This window comes from Lepisma saccharinum, chromosome 27 (assembly GCF_977018435.1).
Source record: "Lepisma saccharinum chromosome 27, izLepSacc3.1, whole genome shotgun sequence".
NCBI lineage: Eukaryota > Metazoa > Arthropoda > Insecta > Zygentoma > Lepismatidae > Lepisma > Lepisma saccharinum.
In genome coordinates this window covers 31,939,122-31,960,478 of record NC_139255.1, presented here as the reverse complement: position 1 = coordinate 31,960,478, position 21,357 = coordinate 31,939,122, and the positions used below count along the sequence as shown (strand labels likewise).

Genomic DNA, 21,357 nt, shown 5'->3' with positions numbered 1-21,357 from the left:
GTCCTGTGGGGGTTCAACTGAGGGTCTGTATCAGGGCGGCCGATTCGCGGTTTCTTCTTCTCAGCAAGAGAGTTCGCCGTGTTACGGGCACAAATACATGACTTATTGTGGGGAAAACTTTCCAGTTACTTTGAAGAAATGTCTTCCTAATTTTTGGGGATCCTGAATAGTTGGTAAATTTTGGTCCATTAAGTGTGCTTATAATTCTTTGTTTTCTCGACACTAAGCGCTGGAGTTTTCTTAGAAATGGTAAGTTTCTCACTCTCCTACTTGAAACACATGGTAGTGTTATTAATTCTATGTTTTCAATACTATCCCTTAAGGGTGGGAGTCCCAGACCAATTTCATTCCGGTACATTGTCGGAAAACCTCTCCCGAAATAACACACCCCAGGTGTTCTGTGGCAGTACTACATCGACTGAACCACCAAACAGAACTTTATGCTTTATTGAAAATACAATAATCGATTTTATAATGTTGTCCTTGTAAAAATGTTAAATACTGTTGTATTACACGGTATTAGGCAAATTCCTATGGTCATCCTGCCAGCGAGGGCTACGTCATTTGAACAGTGTTGGCAATGTATTAGCATACCCTATTCTACCACAGAAGCAATCAAGGAAGCTCTGTCATCGGTTGTGGCCGACATGCTTGGTTTCTTGCACGCACATAATGTAATGGCTAACACAGCACACTACGGCACCAGGAGTACTGGGTAGACAATATTAACAATTATTTATAAATATAAAATTTTGTTACGAATCTTGAGGTTGAAGTGGTTGTATATAACCCACACCAAAGAGGTCATTTCCCCATTTTCCCAAAAACCTGCAGTCCCCCCCCCCCCAAAAAAAATGTACGTCTGGTAACCTGTCCTGGGCGAGTCCCCCTTCATAAATGTCATTACTTAAAGTAACCTGTGTCTAGTCTAAGCATACCAATAGTGATGGAATGCTTACTACAGAATGTCTGCAATTACTGTTTGTGAAGGGGACTTGTGTGTTAACCACACATTTTAACTTTTGAAGTTTTAACTCCTACCATTGCAGTTTACTTAATGGTACAGTTGGGACACTTTTGGGTTGCAAAAACAATTCTGGAAGTCAACAAGATCATTATATTCCAGAAGTGTCCAAGAATATCCAAACGTTTCCATGAAAATTTTTAGAGGTCATAAAACGTGAACAATCATATCTCCTGGATACCTCTTTGTCATGAGCATATATGATATTATGTAACCTCCCCACACCACTTATAAGGTGCTACAAACATTCAAACTACAGTATTTTTCTCCAATCCAGACAGATCCACCAATTACACACACTGTGATCATACTGGTCAGGAAAACTTATTATTTTATCAACGGCTGTGATCAGACAACTCGTTCTCATGCCTGAATTAACATTTGTGTTACATAATACCCAACTTGTTAACATTTCTGTGCACGAGTTCCTGTTTCTTTACATTATATTCTCATCCACAAGATAAGAAGATGATAATACAGTGTTTTTTTTAAAAGGGCTGCAGGATTCTAAAAAGCTATAACTTTAAAGTAATAGATTACAATGAAATATTGTTGTTTTAAACAAGACGAAAATTTAAAATTTTGTTCTGCCCACACTGTTGATTGACGTATGTGCAGGTGATCACGTGATTCCAAGATGGCATCAATGCAGGAAAAAGCTCGGTGCATATTATGGCTTGAAGCTGCGGTAACTCAGTCATTAGGGCATCTGACTACCATGTCAGAGACCCGGGTTTGATCCCCAGTGGGGGGAGAACCAGGATAATTTCCACCTGTTCAAGCAGCTTCCGTGCCCACCCAACGTTGTATAAAGTGGGTACCTGGAGGAAACTCTTGGTGGTAAAGGTGGCCAGGGCCGTAGTACTGATCACATCACCCCTACCTTCAGTCGTGATCAAGAGAGTGTGGGGCCCTAAACTCCACACCCCCTATATGCCTTCATGGTATGGTGCAAAGCGCAGGGGAACACACTTGTGTTATGGCTTACCAAGTTAAAATCTTGTGTTTTGGTGCAGAGAAGGTTCCAAATGTTTGGAAAAACACATCCAGCGGAGACATGTATCTAGAGATTGTACGAAAAGTTTAAAGGTACGGGAAGCGTAGCAGATTTGCCACGTAGTGGGAGGGCAAGAACGAGTGATGTGGTGGATGCATTGCAGGAGAGCATGCAATGGAGTCTAATGAAATCTCTTAAATGAAGATCCTTGGAACTGGGAATGGCGAGGTCTACGTTACATATCTTACACAAGAAAGTGAAAGCCCGGTCCTACAACTTCAGATTTGTGCACGATCTGATAGAAGAGGACTGTGACATGAAGGATGAAAAGTGGATACACACAATTGTCGAATTTGAGTTGGACACAAGTGGGATAGCCACAAGGTCAATGTATGGTGTGTCATTTCCATGGACCACCTCATTGGTCCATTCTTCTTCAAGGAGAACACTGAACGGCCCCAGCTACCTGAACAGACATTCCTTGTCCTGGACCTTCCAAGGTTAGGCATCATCAATGAGGTTAACCCCCCCCCCCCCTTTCCTTGCCCTTGAAGTTCAAGTGTTTCTTGATGGTCAATTTAGGGAGATGGGTTGGTCGCAGAGGACCCACACCTTGGTCCGGAAGGTTAGCAGACCTTATGCCTTGCAATAGACCCAGGTGTATGCACAGAAACCGAGATATCTTGACAAACTGAAGTTCAAGATATGTGATGTGGTTCACATCATTCCAGACGAGAAACATAAGAATGCAATTCTCGGATTCAAACAAATATTGTAAGTGTGTTTAGACGTGAATGGTGCCCAGCTGACAATGAACCAAACCACATCGAACAATAATTTTGAAGTTTCCTCTGTATAACAAACAATATTTCGTTGTAAAAAACCTATTACTTTAAAAGTTAGAGGTTTTTACTATCCTGCAGGACTTTTAAAACATGCCGTATTATAACTTAACCAGTTTTATGTCATGTTCACTAAGTTCTATCATTCTGCAAGTTACTTGGAGCCAAGGCATCAGGAAAATGGGTTACTTACATTCCGACGACTCTTTGCACAAGTAATTGCTTTCACTAACAGCAAACACCAATGGATGAATCAGTCAAATTATATAATCCTGATGGAGAGGGGGCAGATTAACCTGAGAACTATTTGTGTATCAGTAAAATTATGGAAAATTTTGCAAACTATAATTCTCCTCTGCAGTTTTGCACAAAATTCTGCTTGTTAGTTTTTAAAAATTTTATGTACTCTGGTATCGTAAAGTAAAAATGTGTGTAAATAAAAGGAAATTCTGCTTGTTTTTAAAAAATAAATAAGCTCTGGTATCGTAAAGTAAAAGTATAAAATATCTTCTAGCAAGGCAAAAAATTATTAGTCACTGGTTACATAAGCAAGTTAATTAACAGAATGATCCATTCAAATTATTCGTAAAACATTATTAATTTTATATTGGATCAGTAGAATACTAAGTATTGGGAAATTTTATATTGTTACTTATTGGTATTAGCAAAAATGTCATACCAGTTTGATTATCATGACTAAAAAAGTTAATTTCTTGCAGCAGTGAAAACAAATTTAAACCTTGTGGCACAACAGCACGTTGAGGGATAAGGTTTGCTTAGCAACTTTTCACTGGTCAACTTATGGTCAGCACATCCAAGTCCTACTGCTGCAGACTTTCTTGACCAGAACTTCCCAATTGGTCTCACGATGTTGGGTCATCACTGAAATTTTTGGAGAATAACCACTAAAAACTGACAAAAGTATGCATGTGTTGCCAGATTCAAATGCAGGACTTGCAGCATCTAGGATTTGATGCTAACCACATAATCCTGCAGGCTGCACAATACTTCTTTCCTATTATGAAAAGATAAAAGTACCTTAGTTTCAACAATTCCCTCCTGCAAATGTGTGACATACATTGCTCTTCCCGTCGTCCATCTTTCTTTAAGCATTTGTGTAACTATGACTTACCTTTCTACCATCAGTAATTACGCACACTACTTTCCCCGGTGATACAAAAACATAAAAAGGAAAAAGGTTAAGGAACTCAACGTTTTTAAAAGACAATATATTTAATGGAATCTTGTTTTCTTGCTAGATGAGATTCGTCATTACCATCCTATAAGGATTTAGTTTTCTTGTCATGGCTCTAACTCCCCCAACATATATCGGAGGATTTGCACCTGTTCAATCCATATTATAAACTGCATATTATGTACTCCACATTTATACATGCTGCTGTTATTTAAATAAATGTACCGGAAATCTCAAGCAGATACAGCCATCATCTTTAATCTCAATACACACTTTTTTATTTCAGTGTTATATAAAATTAAATTTAATGTGCCTAAACACAATTCACATTCAAATATCCTAACTGAGATTTGAAGCTGTACCGCTACGTAAATATTTAAGATAAGTAGCCAAAAATAGTGAGGTGGACAAGCAAATTATTTTACACAAATTCTGCACAACTGTGACTAGATACAATTTTGCTGTGGCGAAGGAATTTCAAAATACTGATAATGTTTAATGATTAATATTATTAACGAATATCTTTTTAACATATGTACAGAAAAAGAGAGGAACAAATCTGGCAAGAGACTGGAGTGAATCCAAATTTAACTGGTAATTAATATGCAAAAATTAATTCGCACATGCCAGAGGTATATTACACAATAGTCTACATGTATAGAAAAATACAAAATACAGGTTCTGTGGAGACATTCTTGAAATAGAACTACAGCTGAAGAAATGCTTCTTTTAAACATTGGTACAAATCACCAAATCAGGGGATAGGAGGAAGTGTCAACTGAAACAGACCAAACTGATTCATATACTAAAACTATACACAAAATTATACATACAGTGTCTGTATTGTTACAATAAATCACCTTTCCAATATACAAACAACTGTTACAGTAAAACTTGCCCATACGAATTTGGAAAAGGCAAGTCCATAAAATAGATTGAATATAAAATTCAACTACAAGTCCATGGTCTGGTCTAAAGTTATACCCAAGACACAAAGAATGTCTTGTATACCAACAGCATGGTAAACATGTCAATGTCTGTAGCCAAAAGATTGGGTAATTACACATTTTTTCCTCTATTAACAGGACACTATAGTGAGGTACTGCAGCACTTTGCAAGAGTAGTCTTGATTTCATTGAATCTACAGCAGTACTAAAATACAAATACCCTAAAGTTTTTATCTGTACATTATACACTAAAACTAGTCATGAATATTTACAACAGTATTTACAATTTTCACAGACTCTTTTTTTTCCATAATAAAAATTGCTGTGTGGAAAAAGTACAATCTCCTCCAGATAGGGGCAACAGCTGGAAAAAATGCACTGGTTCCAGCAAAGCACTTTTCATACACAAGAATGATTGTTTCTGCAGAAAATATCACAACTGGAGGTGGGTCAAAAGTTCAATGAAAAAGAATAAAAATTAAAGACATTCTTAACATTCAATTTGCACATGCTTTTTTCCCTTAAAGCAAACGTATGCGATAGTTAAACTCTCTTCTCTATATAAACAAGTTTTCTTTTGTCACTATACACACTCCACTCAGCAGACACTCACGAAATATAACAACATGTAATCCATAGGGAAAATATTAAATACTTTTTTTTTTAATATTGCAAGGCAGCACAGAATTTATCAGGAGATAGAACAAAAACCTGGGAAACAAAGTAAATTCATCTGTCTTATGCTGTGTCAATGAACACAACTATTTCCTTGGGAAGTGGTTGTATTATGAATACAAAATACCCCCCAAAATAAACCCCCAAAACTCCATAAATACAATCACAAAGCACCAAGGATGCACTTTGGTAAAAATCATCTTGCTTGAAAATAAGCAACATGAATTTGTCACAGGTAGCCCTTGTACTGTACTGGCCAAATGTCTCAAACTTTTATACCAACACCAAGCAACCTTTTTTTTAATAACCTTTCCAGTAACACAATCAATAACTAACATATGTGTAATCCAACAGCCAACGTAATACAGCATTTCATACACCTTTGATTTCCAAACACCTCTATCAATATACTTTGGTACGAAGCACTCTCCACCGACGAGACTTCCTCACCAAATTCATTGCACATAGTAACTTCAATATGAAGCTTTCATGGAAATATCAATCATTTGTTATCCTTGGACAGCCTACGCCTCTTGTTAAGTGGTAGTTCAGACTCTGAAACTAAGGAAAAACAAAAATATATTAAAAATTGCAAAATATGATTGAACAAAAACTTGAAATGCATTTTATCAAGTAAAAGGAATGAGAATGATTAATTGGCAATCAGAAACTAATGTGAGAACTGATGAACGGATTTCCTTAAGGCACGGCTGGACCTTTGGCAGCCTTAAGGGTGAATTTTTTTTCCAAATTTTCCTCCCATTCAAAAAACCTCTTTGATATTTCAAAATATGAAAAATTACATACGCTTAGAATTCCTTCTAGAGCAGCGGCTCTTGAACTTTCCTAGGCCATGGACCCCCTTCAGAGATCACTCACCCTCGCGGACCCCCAAGAAATAATTTTCATTCTTTCATAATTCATTCTTAGCATAAATGCTCTTGTCTTAGTATTTTTCCGAGAGTTTCACGGAACAGTTGAAGAACCGCTGTTCTAGAGCATTGACTTGAATTTTCATGAAGTTTGCTTTCAGTGTTATCGAGATATGATAATAGTTTAATAGACTTACGTAATCGCGAAACTTTTGAGAATTTCTAGTTAACAGCGAAAGCAAACTACACAAAAATTCACGTCAATGCTCTAGAAGGAATTCTATGTGTATGTAATTTTTCATATTTTGGAATGAAGGGGAAAATTTGAAAAAAATCACCCTTACAGCTGCCAAAGGTCTAGTCAAGCCTTAATGCAAAACATGCTGCATGTGTCTGCCACCAGTCTCGGCACACTTTCTCAAATGTTTCAACTTGAATTCTCTTTTAAAATGTGAGTATCCAGACCAGCCGTTGGCCCTTGTTGTTGTTATCCCTTCCCACAGAGCATATACCTCGATTTTCAAAATCCCCCATATGTCAGTCCATGGGGTTGAGATCAGATGATCATGGTGGTCATTCCACAGGGGTCCTTTTCCCAAACTAGCAACCCGGGAAACCTATTTATGGCTGCTATGTATAATGATTATGACATACTGGTGCATGTTTGTATGTGTAAAATTATAATTTTACTAACCTAATATTTTATAAACAACATTCCGAGAAAACAAGTTGGAGCATGTTTACTTTGTAAAGGTGTTCCATTAGTCCTAATAGGAAACTAACAGACCAATCAGGTTGATTTGCTACAAAAAAATAATATTTGGCAGGTTTTGCATTATATCTACTTTTTCCTTTATATATGCATAATTTCTGAGAAATCAATAAGTAGCCTACTGCTGCATTTGATTGTCGAAATGAATGAAAAATAAATGGGTCAGTCAATAATATTCATAATCCAAATTCAGTACCAAAAGTTAAATACAAGGGGATGCTGAAAAGTTCATAGCCCGACCAAGTTCCCAAACTGTTTAGAGCAAGGTCGGATTATATCTTGAAAGTATATATCCTTGTATGTACATATACCAAAAGGCATTGCATAATTGACAGGCTTTCTTGTTGTTTCAGGTTTATTAAGTGACCATGTTTCTCCATGACAATGCCCTTGCCCATCGAGCAGCAGCAACACAGCAGAAATTGCGAGACCTGGGTTTTTTCAGTGTCTTGATCTGGCTCCATCAGACTACTTTCTTTTTCCTCAGCTCGAAAAACACATGAATGGACACAATTTTGCCTCAGATCAGGAGGTGATTGCTGCCACAGAACATTGGTGAGAGGAGCAAACTTCAGAATTTTTTTGAAGTGGTTTGCAAAGGTTGGAGCACCGGGCCAGAAAGTGCATTGAGCTTCGAGGGAGGTATGTTGAGTAACTATGAAGTTTCATCATTCCAAGTGCATTCCTTCTACGTCGGGCTACAAACTTTTCAGCATCCCCTCGTATATATTTCAGCTCGAGATGAAGACAGCATTTTTGTCAAATTTGTTAGTTAGTTCACAAAATTTCAGATTTGTATCTTGAATACCTCCAGAAATATTGCACCCTTAACATAATCCTTTATTGTCTTTTCAATGCTATGGAACCACAAAAAGGGACAATACCAAATACTAAACTGGTAGTACTTCCTAAGTTTTCAACTTCACAAAATTTTATCCCTACAGTTATATACAAGTCCCAAGATATTGATAGATCTCATACAATCAATTCTCTCTCATGGCCAGATGGTGTGATCAAATTAATTTATATTGAACTGAGTTTTATTCGGCACCAAATTTTATCCTCTTAGCATTTTCTGAGATTTGATAATCAACGTCGACAAACTCTCGGACACAATTGTTGCATACAGATACTTTCAGAGGAGATAATACAGTACGCATTACGAAAAATCTTCAAGCTTGGAAGGGCATTGGCACAGAATGACAGAAGATGCAGGTCTGATCAAAGTGAGTTGAGTTGATTTGGTGTTTTAAGTCCACTTTATGCAAAGTAAGGCTAATCGGACTGGACCTACAGTTTAAAGAGTTTAAAGTGGGATCCGAACCGCTTGTGCCTCCACCGGGTATCAAACCCGGGACCCCTTCTGATCAAATTGAGAAAGCCACAATTTAAGATCTGAAAGTATACCAATTAATCTGAATCTGCTCGATCTTCAATTTTTATTGTAAGGAACATGAATTTATTACTAGAACTGTAGGCATAGTTGTATAATTTTCTTAGTGAACCCACCAAATGATTCAGACTATAGCATTGTCATACTGCACCCATATCACTGACTACTATTTATGTTTGACATGGTCCCCCATTACTTCAAATGTAAAAACATGCCAGCAAGTACATAGTCTTAACTACATCAAAAATCAGGAAACAGGAATAAAACACAAAACAGAACAAACACAATAGTCTGTAATGAACTATCAACTGTTCCTGAATAAAGTCCCTGCCTGATTTCATTCTTCTTATCCTTACAACAAGGATGAGATATTCCTGAAATGTTGATAGCCTGTTGAAGATTTTTATTAAGTATTGTCTCAACTTTGTTTGTTTCCTCATTATAATATACGGCAATATATTAAACTTGAATATATTATAAGGTTCAGTTTGAAATTACATATATTTTTGCATACCCAAGATGGAAATTGTAGTATTTTATTGTGCAAATCTGATTATGGCTAATCTATCCTTCTGTGTACAAGCGTGTAGGTGAATTTCTTGAAAATTGCAAACCAGCCAAAATATAAGATCCCTCTTCCAAGCACGCATGTTCATGTGTTACTGAGCTATTCTGTTAATGGTGGGGTTATAATGGGAGGAAGAATAACAAACTGTGTAAGATTTGCAGATGACCTGGCCTTGTTGGTGGAAGTTGAGCAATGTTGTTTGAGGAATTTTGAACCTTAGAGTATAACCAAAATTTTGTTGGAAAAAAAAATGAAATTATGCATTTCGCAAAGGTTCCACGATAATTTTAATTTGCAATGTCACGTGGTAAATTTGTGGACCTAGTGAGACACATGCACTACGGAATAGTATCGGCTAATATCGATGAATTAATTCCAATCAATATTTTTGGACACAGTTACCAATACATCAGTATCAGCTCAGATCTTGTTCACTATGGAAGAATTCACACCGAAGAGACACGTGTCACTTGGAAGCCAACACTCAGTAATCAATGCAACCATTCGAACCGAAGAGACACTGCAAGATGCATGTGTCGCGTGTCGCTTCAGTTTCTTGTTCGCATATGCGCAGTGAATGCTTCATTGCAACAAGCTATATTTAGACTCTGGAAGATAGCCCAGCTGGGATCATATTTGAACCTCTAATTTGCTGATATAATAAAGTATCGATGTGCACAATATTTTAACAATGTTTTAAGATTTAAACACAACGTCCTTTTCGCTTTATCAAGTTTTTTGATGTAGTTGTCGGCTGTAATTTGCCTTCAACATCGTGTAAAGAGGTCGTGTTTTGGCAATTTACCTGACTGCTTTTATTTGAAAAAGCCAGCATATGGAGGCACTTTAGTCCAAAATATATTAGTCAACATGGTAAAGTACTCTAGTGCATTGTTTCTCAACCGCTGGGTCGCAACCTGATACCATGCCCTAGTATCAACTATACTTGCACAAATTTTACAACATGTAACAATGTATCTTGTTATTTTTTTTTCCAGGTGACTAATAAACTGATTAATGCAATTATATCTGTACCATCATGCAAACTGAACAAAGAAACCAGTGTTGCTTGCCGCGTGCATCTTGTCTCTTCGGTGTGAAACTTTCGTGTCGCATGTGAATTCTCCCTAGATTTAGGGATGGGTCGATATGAAATTTTGGCAGATACAGATATAAAATTTATGGATACTGATAACCGATATTCTACCCATCCGATATAAAATTCGATAATACATGGAGAACCTGAATGATTCATGAACTTCCTTAATAAATGCATTTTTCCAGGTGACTGCAGAAAATGTATATTTAGGCCGTGTCCTGATTGGCAAGCGCTCCATCCCGTTCTCTCCCGTTGCTTTCGTCTGATGTCAAAGTCGTCCGAATCTACATGTACCCTTGCAGTATGATTGTCACTTTCCCGCCAGGTGTCACGCCAAACGTCACTCACCATGCTCTAGGGCGTAGGAGTACAGAATGGAAGCAGAAGGCAGATGCCTAACACACGTTTCAATGATTTCCACCTATTTACTACTAAGATTAGAAATGTGACATAATTTCTTCATTTTCAATTTTTCTACATTCAGTTTTGTCGATAAAATGTCCAAGAATCACGGAGTTTTACATCATCTATTCAGTAAACGTTGTCTCCGCAAAGTGAAATTGCAATATGGCTGCCAAGCGCAGGGCCACAGCAAGCTGGAGCATGCATCTGTCGCGCCGTTCGTCTCTCCCCTCAGACTCCATGTCTGCAGCGAATTCGGACAACGAAGGTACCCGGATGGAACGGTGCTCAAGGCGACATCTGCTGCCGATTCAGACGCGGCCTTAGACACTTACTTTTTTAAATGTAAGGCATGGAGATTGTCCATAAAAATTATAACAAAATGGCACAATTTTGCACTAAATTATAAGATATTTATAGATATATCAGATTGGTAATTTTACCGATACACCCATATGACTATATCGGCCGATAACGATAAGAGTACCTATTAATCTGTCCCATCCCTAGTGTGATTTAAACTTATGCAATACTACTTTGTTTATACAAGAATTTGGTATTTCCATCCTATCCCTACAATGAATTTTATATCTGTAGCTGCTTATGCAGTTGTATTATATCTAGATGCCTTTTAACCCAATGATTAAAAACACAAACATATATACAACGTACCACAAGGACAATTTCCTGATGACCCGCTACTTCTTGTTTTCCTCCTTGTGTTAATTTCCAAATCAGGAGATTGCGCTGAGGGTGGTGGCTTCTCAAATGTCTCTTTAGTTCTGTTCCCTGCCCGTGTTTTTGGCGGAGGCGATTTCTCCTTCTCTTTCCCACTTTTAACGCAAGTCTGTCTGATAGATCGTCTTGTAGGTGTTTCGTCACGACACACAGAATCTACTCCACTACGAATATCGCGGGCACGCACTTCCCTTTTCACCGTCACTTCTTTGTCCTGGGCCTTCCCTTGTATCCTGTTGTTCACTCTGCTATTCGGTCTACAAACGAGAGATATTAAATGTGTTAGAAACCATTACTAGGAAACAAATACATAAGTACACAATCGGTTAAAACATTCCCAATTACATTTGTAACACCACACACAAAGCTTCATTTTCTTTCTTGAAACTATTTTTCTTAAAAAAATAATATCACTAACATTTATCTATTTATTAAAAAAAAAATAATATCACAGAGTTCAAACCAGTTCATATTGAACAGAAATAAATTTCCAGCATGCTAAAAAATGAATGACATTTCTTTGTATAATTATAAAAAGTACTGTTAGTGACCTTAAAAGTCTCAAAAACGGCATTATAATTTAAAAAAAAAATTATTAACGTGAAGTTTTAATTTTTCATAACTGACAAAATAAAGCCATGTAAAACTTGTGAACGCAACTGTACTTTTTATTTACATCTACCTGTAATGTTAAATCTTCAATTCCTACCTATCTTGGCCATTATCCGTACCCTAGCACAAAAAAAAGATGAATGCTGTATTTTGCCATTGAATTTGGAGTGAAATATTGATTTTCTGTTGTAGAATTTTAGAAGCTGCAAATACAAGTAAAATGTCCCTCACTGTGGCTGTGTGATCTAAGGTGTCAGGTTTTGGGCTTGGGCTGGTTCGAGTCTCCGGGGGAAGTGTGACAACTTTTCTCCTGATATTTCGGCCAGCGTATGGGAGATTGTGGCCAGCCAACAGCATGATGACACTGAAGAGCTACGAATGAGTAGCATAACCCAGTCAAGGAAACCTACAAGAACTAGGGGTTCATTGTGCTGACCACATGTCACCCTCTTACTGGTTGGATGATTGCCCACCTCTGCTGAGATGTGTTGGAGTGAAGCCGACAACGGTATGTAGGCCCTCGCCCTTTCAGACTGTTGCACCATGAGTTACATGAGTTATTATTAAATACAAGTAAAATGCCTGAGATAACCATGAAGGAGCAAAATGAGTCTGAAAATCCTCAAAATGATACAAAAATGTACAAAACACTGGAGCTATGACCATGAGTCCAAAAAAAGTCTAAAATTGTCAAATAAATGAATTTTAAGGTAAATAATCAATTATTTTCAAAAATATTTGTTTTTATTAGTTTATTTTATGCTTCCTATGTCCTTGTAATATATCATTTTACAGTATGAAATGCTCCAGTGATTTATGCTAATGGTTTTGGTTGCGTTGTTTATTCTTTTTATTTTAGGCTGCCAATCAAAATTGAATGTAATGCAGCAGAAAGTGATCATAATACCAACCATGCATTTGACCAAAGAATGGCCAATGAACATACAGCTCAACAATGGATACAAAAATATCAAAATGGAGATGAGATACTTGAAGAGGAGGATGGCCTGCAATTGGTGGCACCCAATTGGGGCCATTATTGAAGCAAACCCATAAGAAACTACTATAGAGGGCATAGGGGAGGGGAACTTAACATTTACCACTCAAAAAGAACGAAGAACAAAAAACTTCACTGCCACAGTCTGTTCTGCATTTCATTTCCGCAACAAGAATGATCCATTTCTGCATCACATTATTAAATGTGGTGAGTGTGACTGATAACCGAGTGTGTTCTGTGCAACTGATTGATTAAAGTGACAAATCAAAACACTTTCCAAATTCAAAGTTATACCAGAGAATCCAGGTAACCTAACATTACGTAAAAATTTCCAACACACACTACCAAACCATAACAACATTTTCCCCTCATTCCTGACCAAAAGATAACATGCAATGTTTTCATCATTTTTTTATGCAGATCGGAACTGCATACCTACAAAATACACAGTGTGGCAATTTGAAATTGGAACTGATTTTTCTTTTTCTGTGCAAGTGTTCTGTGGTGAGAACAAGTGAGGGATATCTCACAAATAATCGATGCAGAACTCATTGATCTTGGTACTGTTGAATGTGAGCACGTGCCGTGAAAGTGCGTCGTGATTTCAATGTGGAAGAAAAACCAAATAATCATGTTTTGTGCACACCTGGGTAAAATTGCTATGGATACATTTCACTTGTTGCAGCAATTTTATGGTGACAATTGCATGTATTTCAATGGAAGAAACTTTTAAGTGAAGGACGGGAGCAAATTGAAGACGACGAGCATCCGGGTGCAACAAGGACAGTCAGAACACTGGAATTGGTTGAGAAAGTGAGGACAATCATCACTGAAGACCGAAATTACAGACAGACTGTTACTGCTGCATTTTATCTTGGGGTTCTGAAACGTTTGATGTAAGAATAAAAAGTGTGAGGCCAAAGTATCAGGACGATGGCAGCTGGTGTCTGCTTCATGACAATGCCCCACGTCACAAGGCTGTGCTTATGAAGGACTTTTTAGCTAGAAAAGGAATCTGTATGTTGTCACCCTGCCTATTCATTGGATTTGGCTCTGTGTGATTGTTTTTTATTTCCTAATCTGAAAGGTTCCTACCTTGATGATGTATCAACAATCAAGAAGGCTACGACAAGGATTTTAAACAGCATTACATAAAACAAATTCCAGCAATCACTCCATGCACTCGTGGGCAGGGCACAATGATGTGTGGATGCAGAGGGTCCTACTTTGAATGATCCCAAGTAAGTAACTTTCTGTGAACACTTGTTTATTTTTTACAGCACCAGTCCCAATTTCAAATTGCCGCACTGTGTATAACAACCTGATTTGACATTAAGCACCAAATTAAAAAGTGCAGTCACATTCTGCAACTTGTGACGGCCAATCACTGTTGTAACTACACAGAAAGGGACAACTTACTTCATATCTTTCACTTCATTTCCCTCCTTGGAATCCTCCTCCTTCACTTGGTTGCAATTTCCTTTGGATTTTGATGACACTTTCCCACCAGACCTATCATCAGATGATCCTCGGCCGTTTTTTGATACTCTGTTCTTCCCAGCTATTTCTATCAAGGGCTCATCATCAGAGGACTCCTCTAAGGTCATGGAACCCACTGTGAAGAAAATGTTAAAAGTCATTAAAGTGTGTGTCAATTTTTGGAATAAACATATTTATTAACTACCTATGATTTTAGTATATGCAGGGTATAGCCCTGCCACAATTAAAAAAATTGTGTCAAATTCCAAATCTAAATTGTGAAACATTACACCTGTTCTATTAAAATACAAGGCAATAGCATTAACTTGCATTCTTTTAAATTATGTGAACATGTAAAGCAGTTGCACAGTGTCTCAAGGACATGAACTGAGTTGAAGGAGTGGATAAGCTACCATTCCTAAATTAAGATTGGAACTATCAGGGTGAATTGAGAACCAAGGTAAAGGTAGTATGACACAAATTTAACTCAATAACTTAACCTTTACTCTGCCGAGGGGGTCGTCAGAAAGTAACCCCGGTTTCGCCGAGGACTTTGATGTGAATTTTAAATTCGTACTTCTTTGACAAAAAAGGTTATAACTCGTAGACTATTTGACCAATCTACTTCGGGCAACTTTTGTTTTGCAGCTAAAACATCAGGGCATGCAACCGTGTAGAAATCAAAACGCCAAAGCCAATAAGAGGGGTTGGGTGGGCCGTGGCCCCTAACTTTCAATTAAAAAAATCATAAAAATGGGGAGTTTGTTTCACATATTCGATAATATAATGCACCCAGGAACATGAAATGACTTTCATTTGGTTGAGAAAGGACCATTCTTTGAAAATAAGGCTAAAGTTTGCGTCCCCTTCTCAAAATAGCAGGGGAAGAGGGGGCAAACTCCCCATTTTTATGATTTTTTCATTGAAAGTTGGGGGTCGTGGTCCACCCAACCCCTCTTATTGGTTTTGGCATTTTGATTTCTGCACGGTTCCATGACCTGATGTTTTAGCTGCAAAACAAAAGTTGCCCGAAGTAGATTGGTCAAATATATAACGAGTTATAACACTTTTTGTCAAATAAGTGTACGAATTTAAAATTCGCGCCATCTTCCATACATAAACTTCGGGGGGGGGGGGGGGGGGTGCATTCACATGACGTGCCAAAGCTTTGTTTCCGACATAACAGAAAAGTATCAAGATAAAAAAAAAGAACAGGAATTTTGTAATCAGCTGCATGGTCGAAAAATCGACCATAATACCAGTAAAGGTTAACCAATTATTTTCTGAAAGGTGGTCAAAAAGTGTTTTTTTTTTTTAAGTACTGATACTTAATATTTACTACAAATATAATGACGGAGAACTAGAATTAGAGATTTCATTGCACTAATTAGGATTAATTAGAGAGTTTGCAAAAAGCGTAAATTAGCACACACAATATATTCATTGCTGTCCAAAAGTAGAAGTACATGCTCTGCAATCAATACTTCATAATCATTTTCCACTAAAGAATGTGTAAATAATTGCTACTTAAATTTTGGTTTAAATTTAATTAGAACATTTTTTAGAGCTAATGTAACACTGAATTGTGTAATACATTTATCTCATGATATTCATAGAACGATAAATCAAGAAGACTTCGGTGCGCACGCCATGTAACATGCATGGGAGAGAATAGAACAGTTTACAGGGTTCGTGTTGGGAACATGACAGCAAGATACCTGTGGGAAGGTCATGAGCAGATTGGCCTTGCCCAGGGTAGAGACAGGTGGACACATATGTTGCTGCTGCAATAAAAATCTCAGGTTCAGGAAAGTCAGAGATCGAATTAAGAGTATCATTAGTAGGCTTAACATTTTTCCCGGTTTTCATTTTTTCCTCAGAATTTTAAAAAGGCACAATACTGTATTTCAGGGCATAATTGTCACAGATTTTATGCCAATTCTATTTGTAAAAAAGTGGGGTGTGACCCCTCTTTTTATGTAAAAAAAAATTGTGCTGGTATTACCGGTACTTAAAAATTATTTATTACTAATCTGTCTTTGGTGCAAGATTAGGATGCGTGGAACACTCGTGAATGTACATTAAAACTGAACAGTCCATTTTAGTTTAGTGAACATTTTTCCAGTCTGCAAAACAGAATTAACATGTTAGTTGTTAGCATTGTAATCAAAATACTACACTCGAGAAAATTTCCTAGTGTGTTGCAAAGTATGGATTTACATAATTTAACCTTCTGTGTCCAACGATTCTGTACTACTATTATTGGTTTTGTTATCTGGTATGTCGATTGGATTGGATTGATTTGGTGTTTTAAGTCCACTTTATGCACAATAAGGCTAATCAGGACTGGACCTACAGTTTAAAGTGGGATCTGAACCACTATGTGCCTCCACCAGGTATCAAAAATGGGACCCCTTCATTACAAGGCAACGATGCTACCACTGCACCATCAAGGCATGTTGATGTCACGATTATGCAATGAAAAGTTACAAACCAATTTTTTGACTAAAAAAACAAAACAGGGTGTGATGATTATGTGGTGAAATACAGTATATTTGGCTTTGAAGGTAACAGGTGAAGCAATGTGAGAGCAATGCAATGATGGGATAAACTAAATTTTGTGCCAAAGGACAATTATGACTGATAAATTTTACCATCACCATATTTCAAACTGCTCAGATGAAAAGTAACTGTTAATCAAGTAATAAATGGTAAATAAGTCAGAAAAACAAGAACTCACCTTTCTTTGGTCTCAGAACCTTCCTATCTGTATCCAACTTCTCGTCCTTCCACCCGGAGACTTTTCCCTTGTCGTCCTCGTACCTTCTCACTATGAGGCCAGACCGTTTTGGAGTATCTTCCACACCCATGCAAGCTTTGATGAGCTCCGCAGCATTTTCCGAACATTTCCTTTTAACAGGTCGAAGAAGGGAATCAACTTCCGGTGTTCTGCTTCTCCGTTCTTTCTTAATGTCGTCCGGTTCTTCTTTTACACCTGACGATGCACTGCTCTCAGATTCTTGTCTTTTCCGCTTGACATTCTTCAGCAGAGGACTCAGCTTGCTTGTTGTGGGACTAGCTTTACAAACTTCCTCGTCAGAATTAGTTTTGAATCCACGGGCGAACTCCTCCTTCACCTTCTCGCTTTTTACAGAATCTGGGCTAACTAGTCGTGTGGATGACCTTGTATTTCTCGTTTTCCTCTTATCCTCATTTTCTAATTCTGATGGAATTTCTATTAGAAGCTGTTCTAATTTCCTGTCTTTGGTTTTATTTCTAACGATAAAGGCATGATCACCTACAGCATCCTCATCAAATTCATCCTTTATTAACACATCCCTTTCGCTCTTTATACCCAAGATCTGGTTTGAATTATCTATTTTTTCTTTGGTTCTATCCTCTTCTATACAATGTAGCGTTTCTAAAGGTTCCTTTTTTGGAGACATAAGCTGCTCAGTTTCCAAGCTCAAGTCTAAGAGGTGTTGTCCGTCCTCTAAAGATGGTGATGGAGTTTCCCTATGTTTCTCAGGGTTGGAGTATGTATATAATGGTGGTGTGATTCGAATTGGCTGAGGATCTTCTGTCGTTGGAGATGAGAGAACAGAAGGAGGAGATTTTATTACTAAATCTTTTGCTTCACTGTCCGTATTCTTCTCACACTTAACTTCACCACACCATTGCAACCCTGACGAACTACTAGATTCACTGCATGCCGGGTGATTTCCAGATCTTTCATTTACATCCGTAGACTCAACATTTCTTGCCTGATCACTGCTAATGTCTCTTTCCAGATCCTTGTCCACTGCCGTGGAACTATGGGAAATTACAGGTAACTGTTCAGTGTTCACAGTCTGTGGCATGCCTAAAACAGATGGTGATGTTACAACAACCGATTTTACAACCACGGCAGCAACACCCACATTTGCAGATGGCGTTGCTTGCATAACACCTGGTTTCATAGGTGAAACTTTAGAAACTAGCACTTTGACAGGACTGGCAGTGGTTGGCAACAATTTAACAGCTCCAGGGCTTCCTTTTGGTGTGTCTGTCTGAGGAATGCTAACTTCTAACACAGTTTTACCTGATGGATTGTGTCCCTGTGGGTTTTTTGGAAGAGTAAGAAGTTTTATGGGCACCATCTTTGTTCCGGGTGGAACGTTGAAAGGTGTGCTGACCGACAGTGACGATGATGCTGTTATCATGGCTGGCTGGCTGATAGTACTACCTGACTGAATGGCGAAAACGGTTGTTGGCGTTAAGGTTCCACTTGTTCCAGACGATGACTGCACTGAAACTGATGTCAAAGATGAAACTTTAGTGTCTCCACCATCTGAAGGTGTTTTGCTATGAATCGAAGTAGACATTTCATGCGCTGATTCACCAACTTGTTCCTTAGAAGACAGGTGAAAGTTTCCTTCTTCACGAGATTTTGTTCCACTGCTTTCAAGCTGGTTTGTTGCTTCTCTCCTTGCTTTGTCCAAATCTAAATGATCACTGTTGGTCTCATCCGCTCCAGACTGCACCATTCTCTCACTTGAGACATGCGATAAACTATGTTCCGCTGCTGTTCCTCCCTCACTTGCTTCTACTGTGACAGACGATGCTTCTCCACTAACTCCACCTGAGTGATTACTAATTTTGCAGACAGTATTGGACTCTGGACTGTCTCTTACAGGTATACCACTATTCATAGGCACAGTTGTTGCTTCTTCGCTAACTAAATCTTGTTTTGCTAAGGGTGATTTATTGGATTCATCTGAAACACTACAAGGCACTATACATTTTGCTGATGTAACACTATTGCTATCATTTGATGACTTATCACAACAATTTTCATTATCTTTTTCTTCTTTTCTGCATGGACTCTCCCCTTGGTTTGGGCTTTTTTCTGATAAAGCGTCCATGGATTCTATACCTGAGTCTTCCCCTTGGGTATTACCCTGTTCATCCCGTGGGTTTCCTGCAGGACTCTCCACATGTTCACCTTTTACTAGAGCCGACAGTTCAGCAATTTGAGATGGCACTGTACAGTGAGAAAGGCATCTTTCTCTTGACGTTTCCAATTTATGACTGCACAAATCACTCCCTTCTCCAGGCACTGAACAATATCCATCACCTGCATTCACGTGACATTTCCGGCACACTTCCTTCCTGACATCTTCCACGAGAGTACTCATATCAGGTTCTTGCTTGAGTTTTGTACTTGAAATGCAAGTGTTCAACATGTCATCCGTCATTTCTAGATTACATTTCCTAAAGTTAGAATCGTCTAAAATTTGCTGCTTGTTCTTGGCCTCGAAGGTTTGGATATCACTTGGTGGTAGCAACGAGGTCCCTGAGGGTTTAACACTAGCACTGGTGAACGTAACAGATGATATATCCGGCTTGTCAAGAGTCACCGTGTTAACAATTGACACTCTACCGACCGAAATAACACTTGCTTTGTCAGTCAAGTTTTTCAAATTCCCCATGTTCTTTTCACTCAAAAAGTCACCTTTCTTACTTGGATAAGCGTCCAAGACCGACTGCTGTTCGTGCAGGTAATCTGAGAAAGCTTTATGGGTAATATCATTTGGAATTTGAAGTTTACTTATTGTTCTGTTTGATGCACTGGGTAAGTTATGTTTGGACTGCAAAACAATGTTATCCAATTTACAAGGTTTAGAATCACATGACCTTCCACTGGTACTATCTTCACTAGATATGGGCACTACAGTATCCAATCTGTCAGTCTTGGTTGAACCTAAGCTTTCCTGCACTTCCTTACCACTTTTCTTCTGCCATTCACTAGCATCAGAAGACACATGTTCTGGTATCACAGATTCATTTTGCAGTTTGAAACGTGATGGCACATGAAAACCTTCTTTCCTCAATGGTCCACTGGTGACAGCTGTTGATTCCTGAGAATGACTATGACTCACAACTAGGTCTGGACTAATTGCTGCAGATCCTCTGGGCAACACTTTTGTGGTTAACAACGCACCGTGAGAATCTGAAATAAAATAAAATTTCAGTAAGTACAAATTGTCTAGTAATAGAGTTCCTGAATATGGAAATGTTTTTCCTGGTTCTCAAGTTCAATTTTTTCACTCATTATAATGTTTCCTCTATATAAAGAACTTTGCATCCAGTTAATTCAGGTTACATATATAGCTAATTAAATCTTCAGCAACATAATGTAAGAAAACCCATAATATTTATTATAAGGATGGACCGATATGAAATTTTGGCCGATACCGATAAAGTACCAATATAAAATTTACCGATATTCTACCGATCCGATTTAAGATTAGAAATGGTCCTTGAAGAACCATAAAGGTTCATTGGCCTCCTTAATACATGTGTGTTTCAAGGTGACTGCAGTACAAAAGAAATTGCATATTTAGATATTTACTTTTTTAGAAAGTCGGGCATGGAGAATATCCATAAAAATTACAAAAAATGGCAGAATTTTGCACTAAATTATAAGATTTTTATCGATATATCGGATCGGTAAAATAATCTGTAATTTTACCGATAAACCGATATGCCTATATCGGCCGATACCGATAGAGTACCGATCAATCGGTTCCATCCCTAATTTATTACATGTTGCTTATGGATTTTAAAATTTTGAAGATCCTCCTCCACCCAAAAGAACTGGAAATGTAAATACACAGTCTGTCATTCAAGTAATGAGACAAATTTTCTGTTATACCAAGTGTGAATTCTACCTGTGGAGAAACATGTTCATAATGTGGTGTTC

The 21,357-nt window shown here is 37.9% G+C and overlaps 1 protein-coding gene across 2 annotated transcripts in view; it reads right to left on the bottom strand.

Annotated features, from left to right (window-relative positions):
• Window positions 1-4,120: 4,120 nt before the first annotated feature.
• LOC145980283 (uncharacterized) overlaps window positions 4,121-21,357 on the bottom strand; it is a 58,250-nt gene continuing 41,013 nt past the window's right edge. For both annotated transcript variants that reach the window (XM_083113293.1, XM_083113294.1), the window contains exons 6-9: window positions 17,353-20,604; window positions 14,553-14,748; window positions 11,459-11,781; window positions 4,121-6,241 (exon numbers count right to left, since the gene is read on the bottom strand). In XM_083113293.1, the coding sequence (XP_082969419.1) occupies window positions 6,183-6,241; window positions 11,459-11,781; window positions 14,553-14,748; window positions 17,353-20,604 (3,830 nt within the window). In that variant the 3' untranslated portion in view covers window positions 4,121-6,182. The remainder of the gene's footprint in view (window positions 6,242-11,458; window positions 11,782-14,552; window positions 14,749-17,352; window positions 20,605-21,357) is intronic.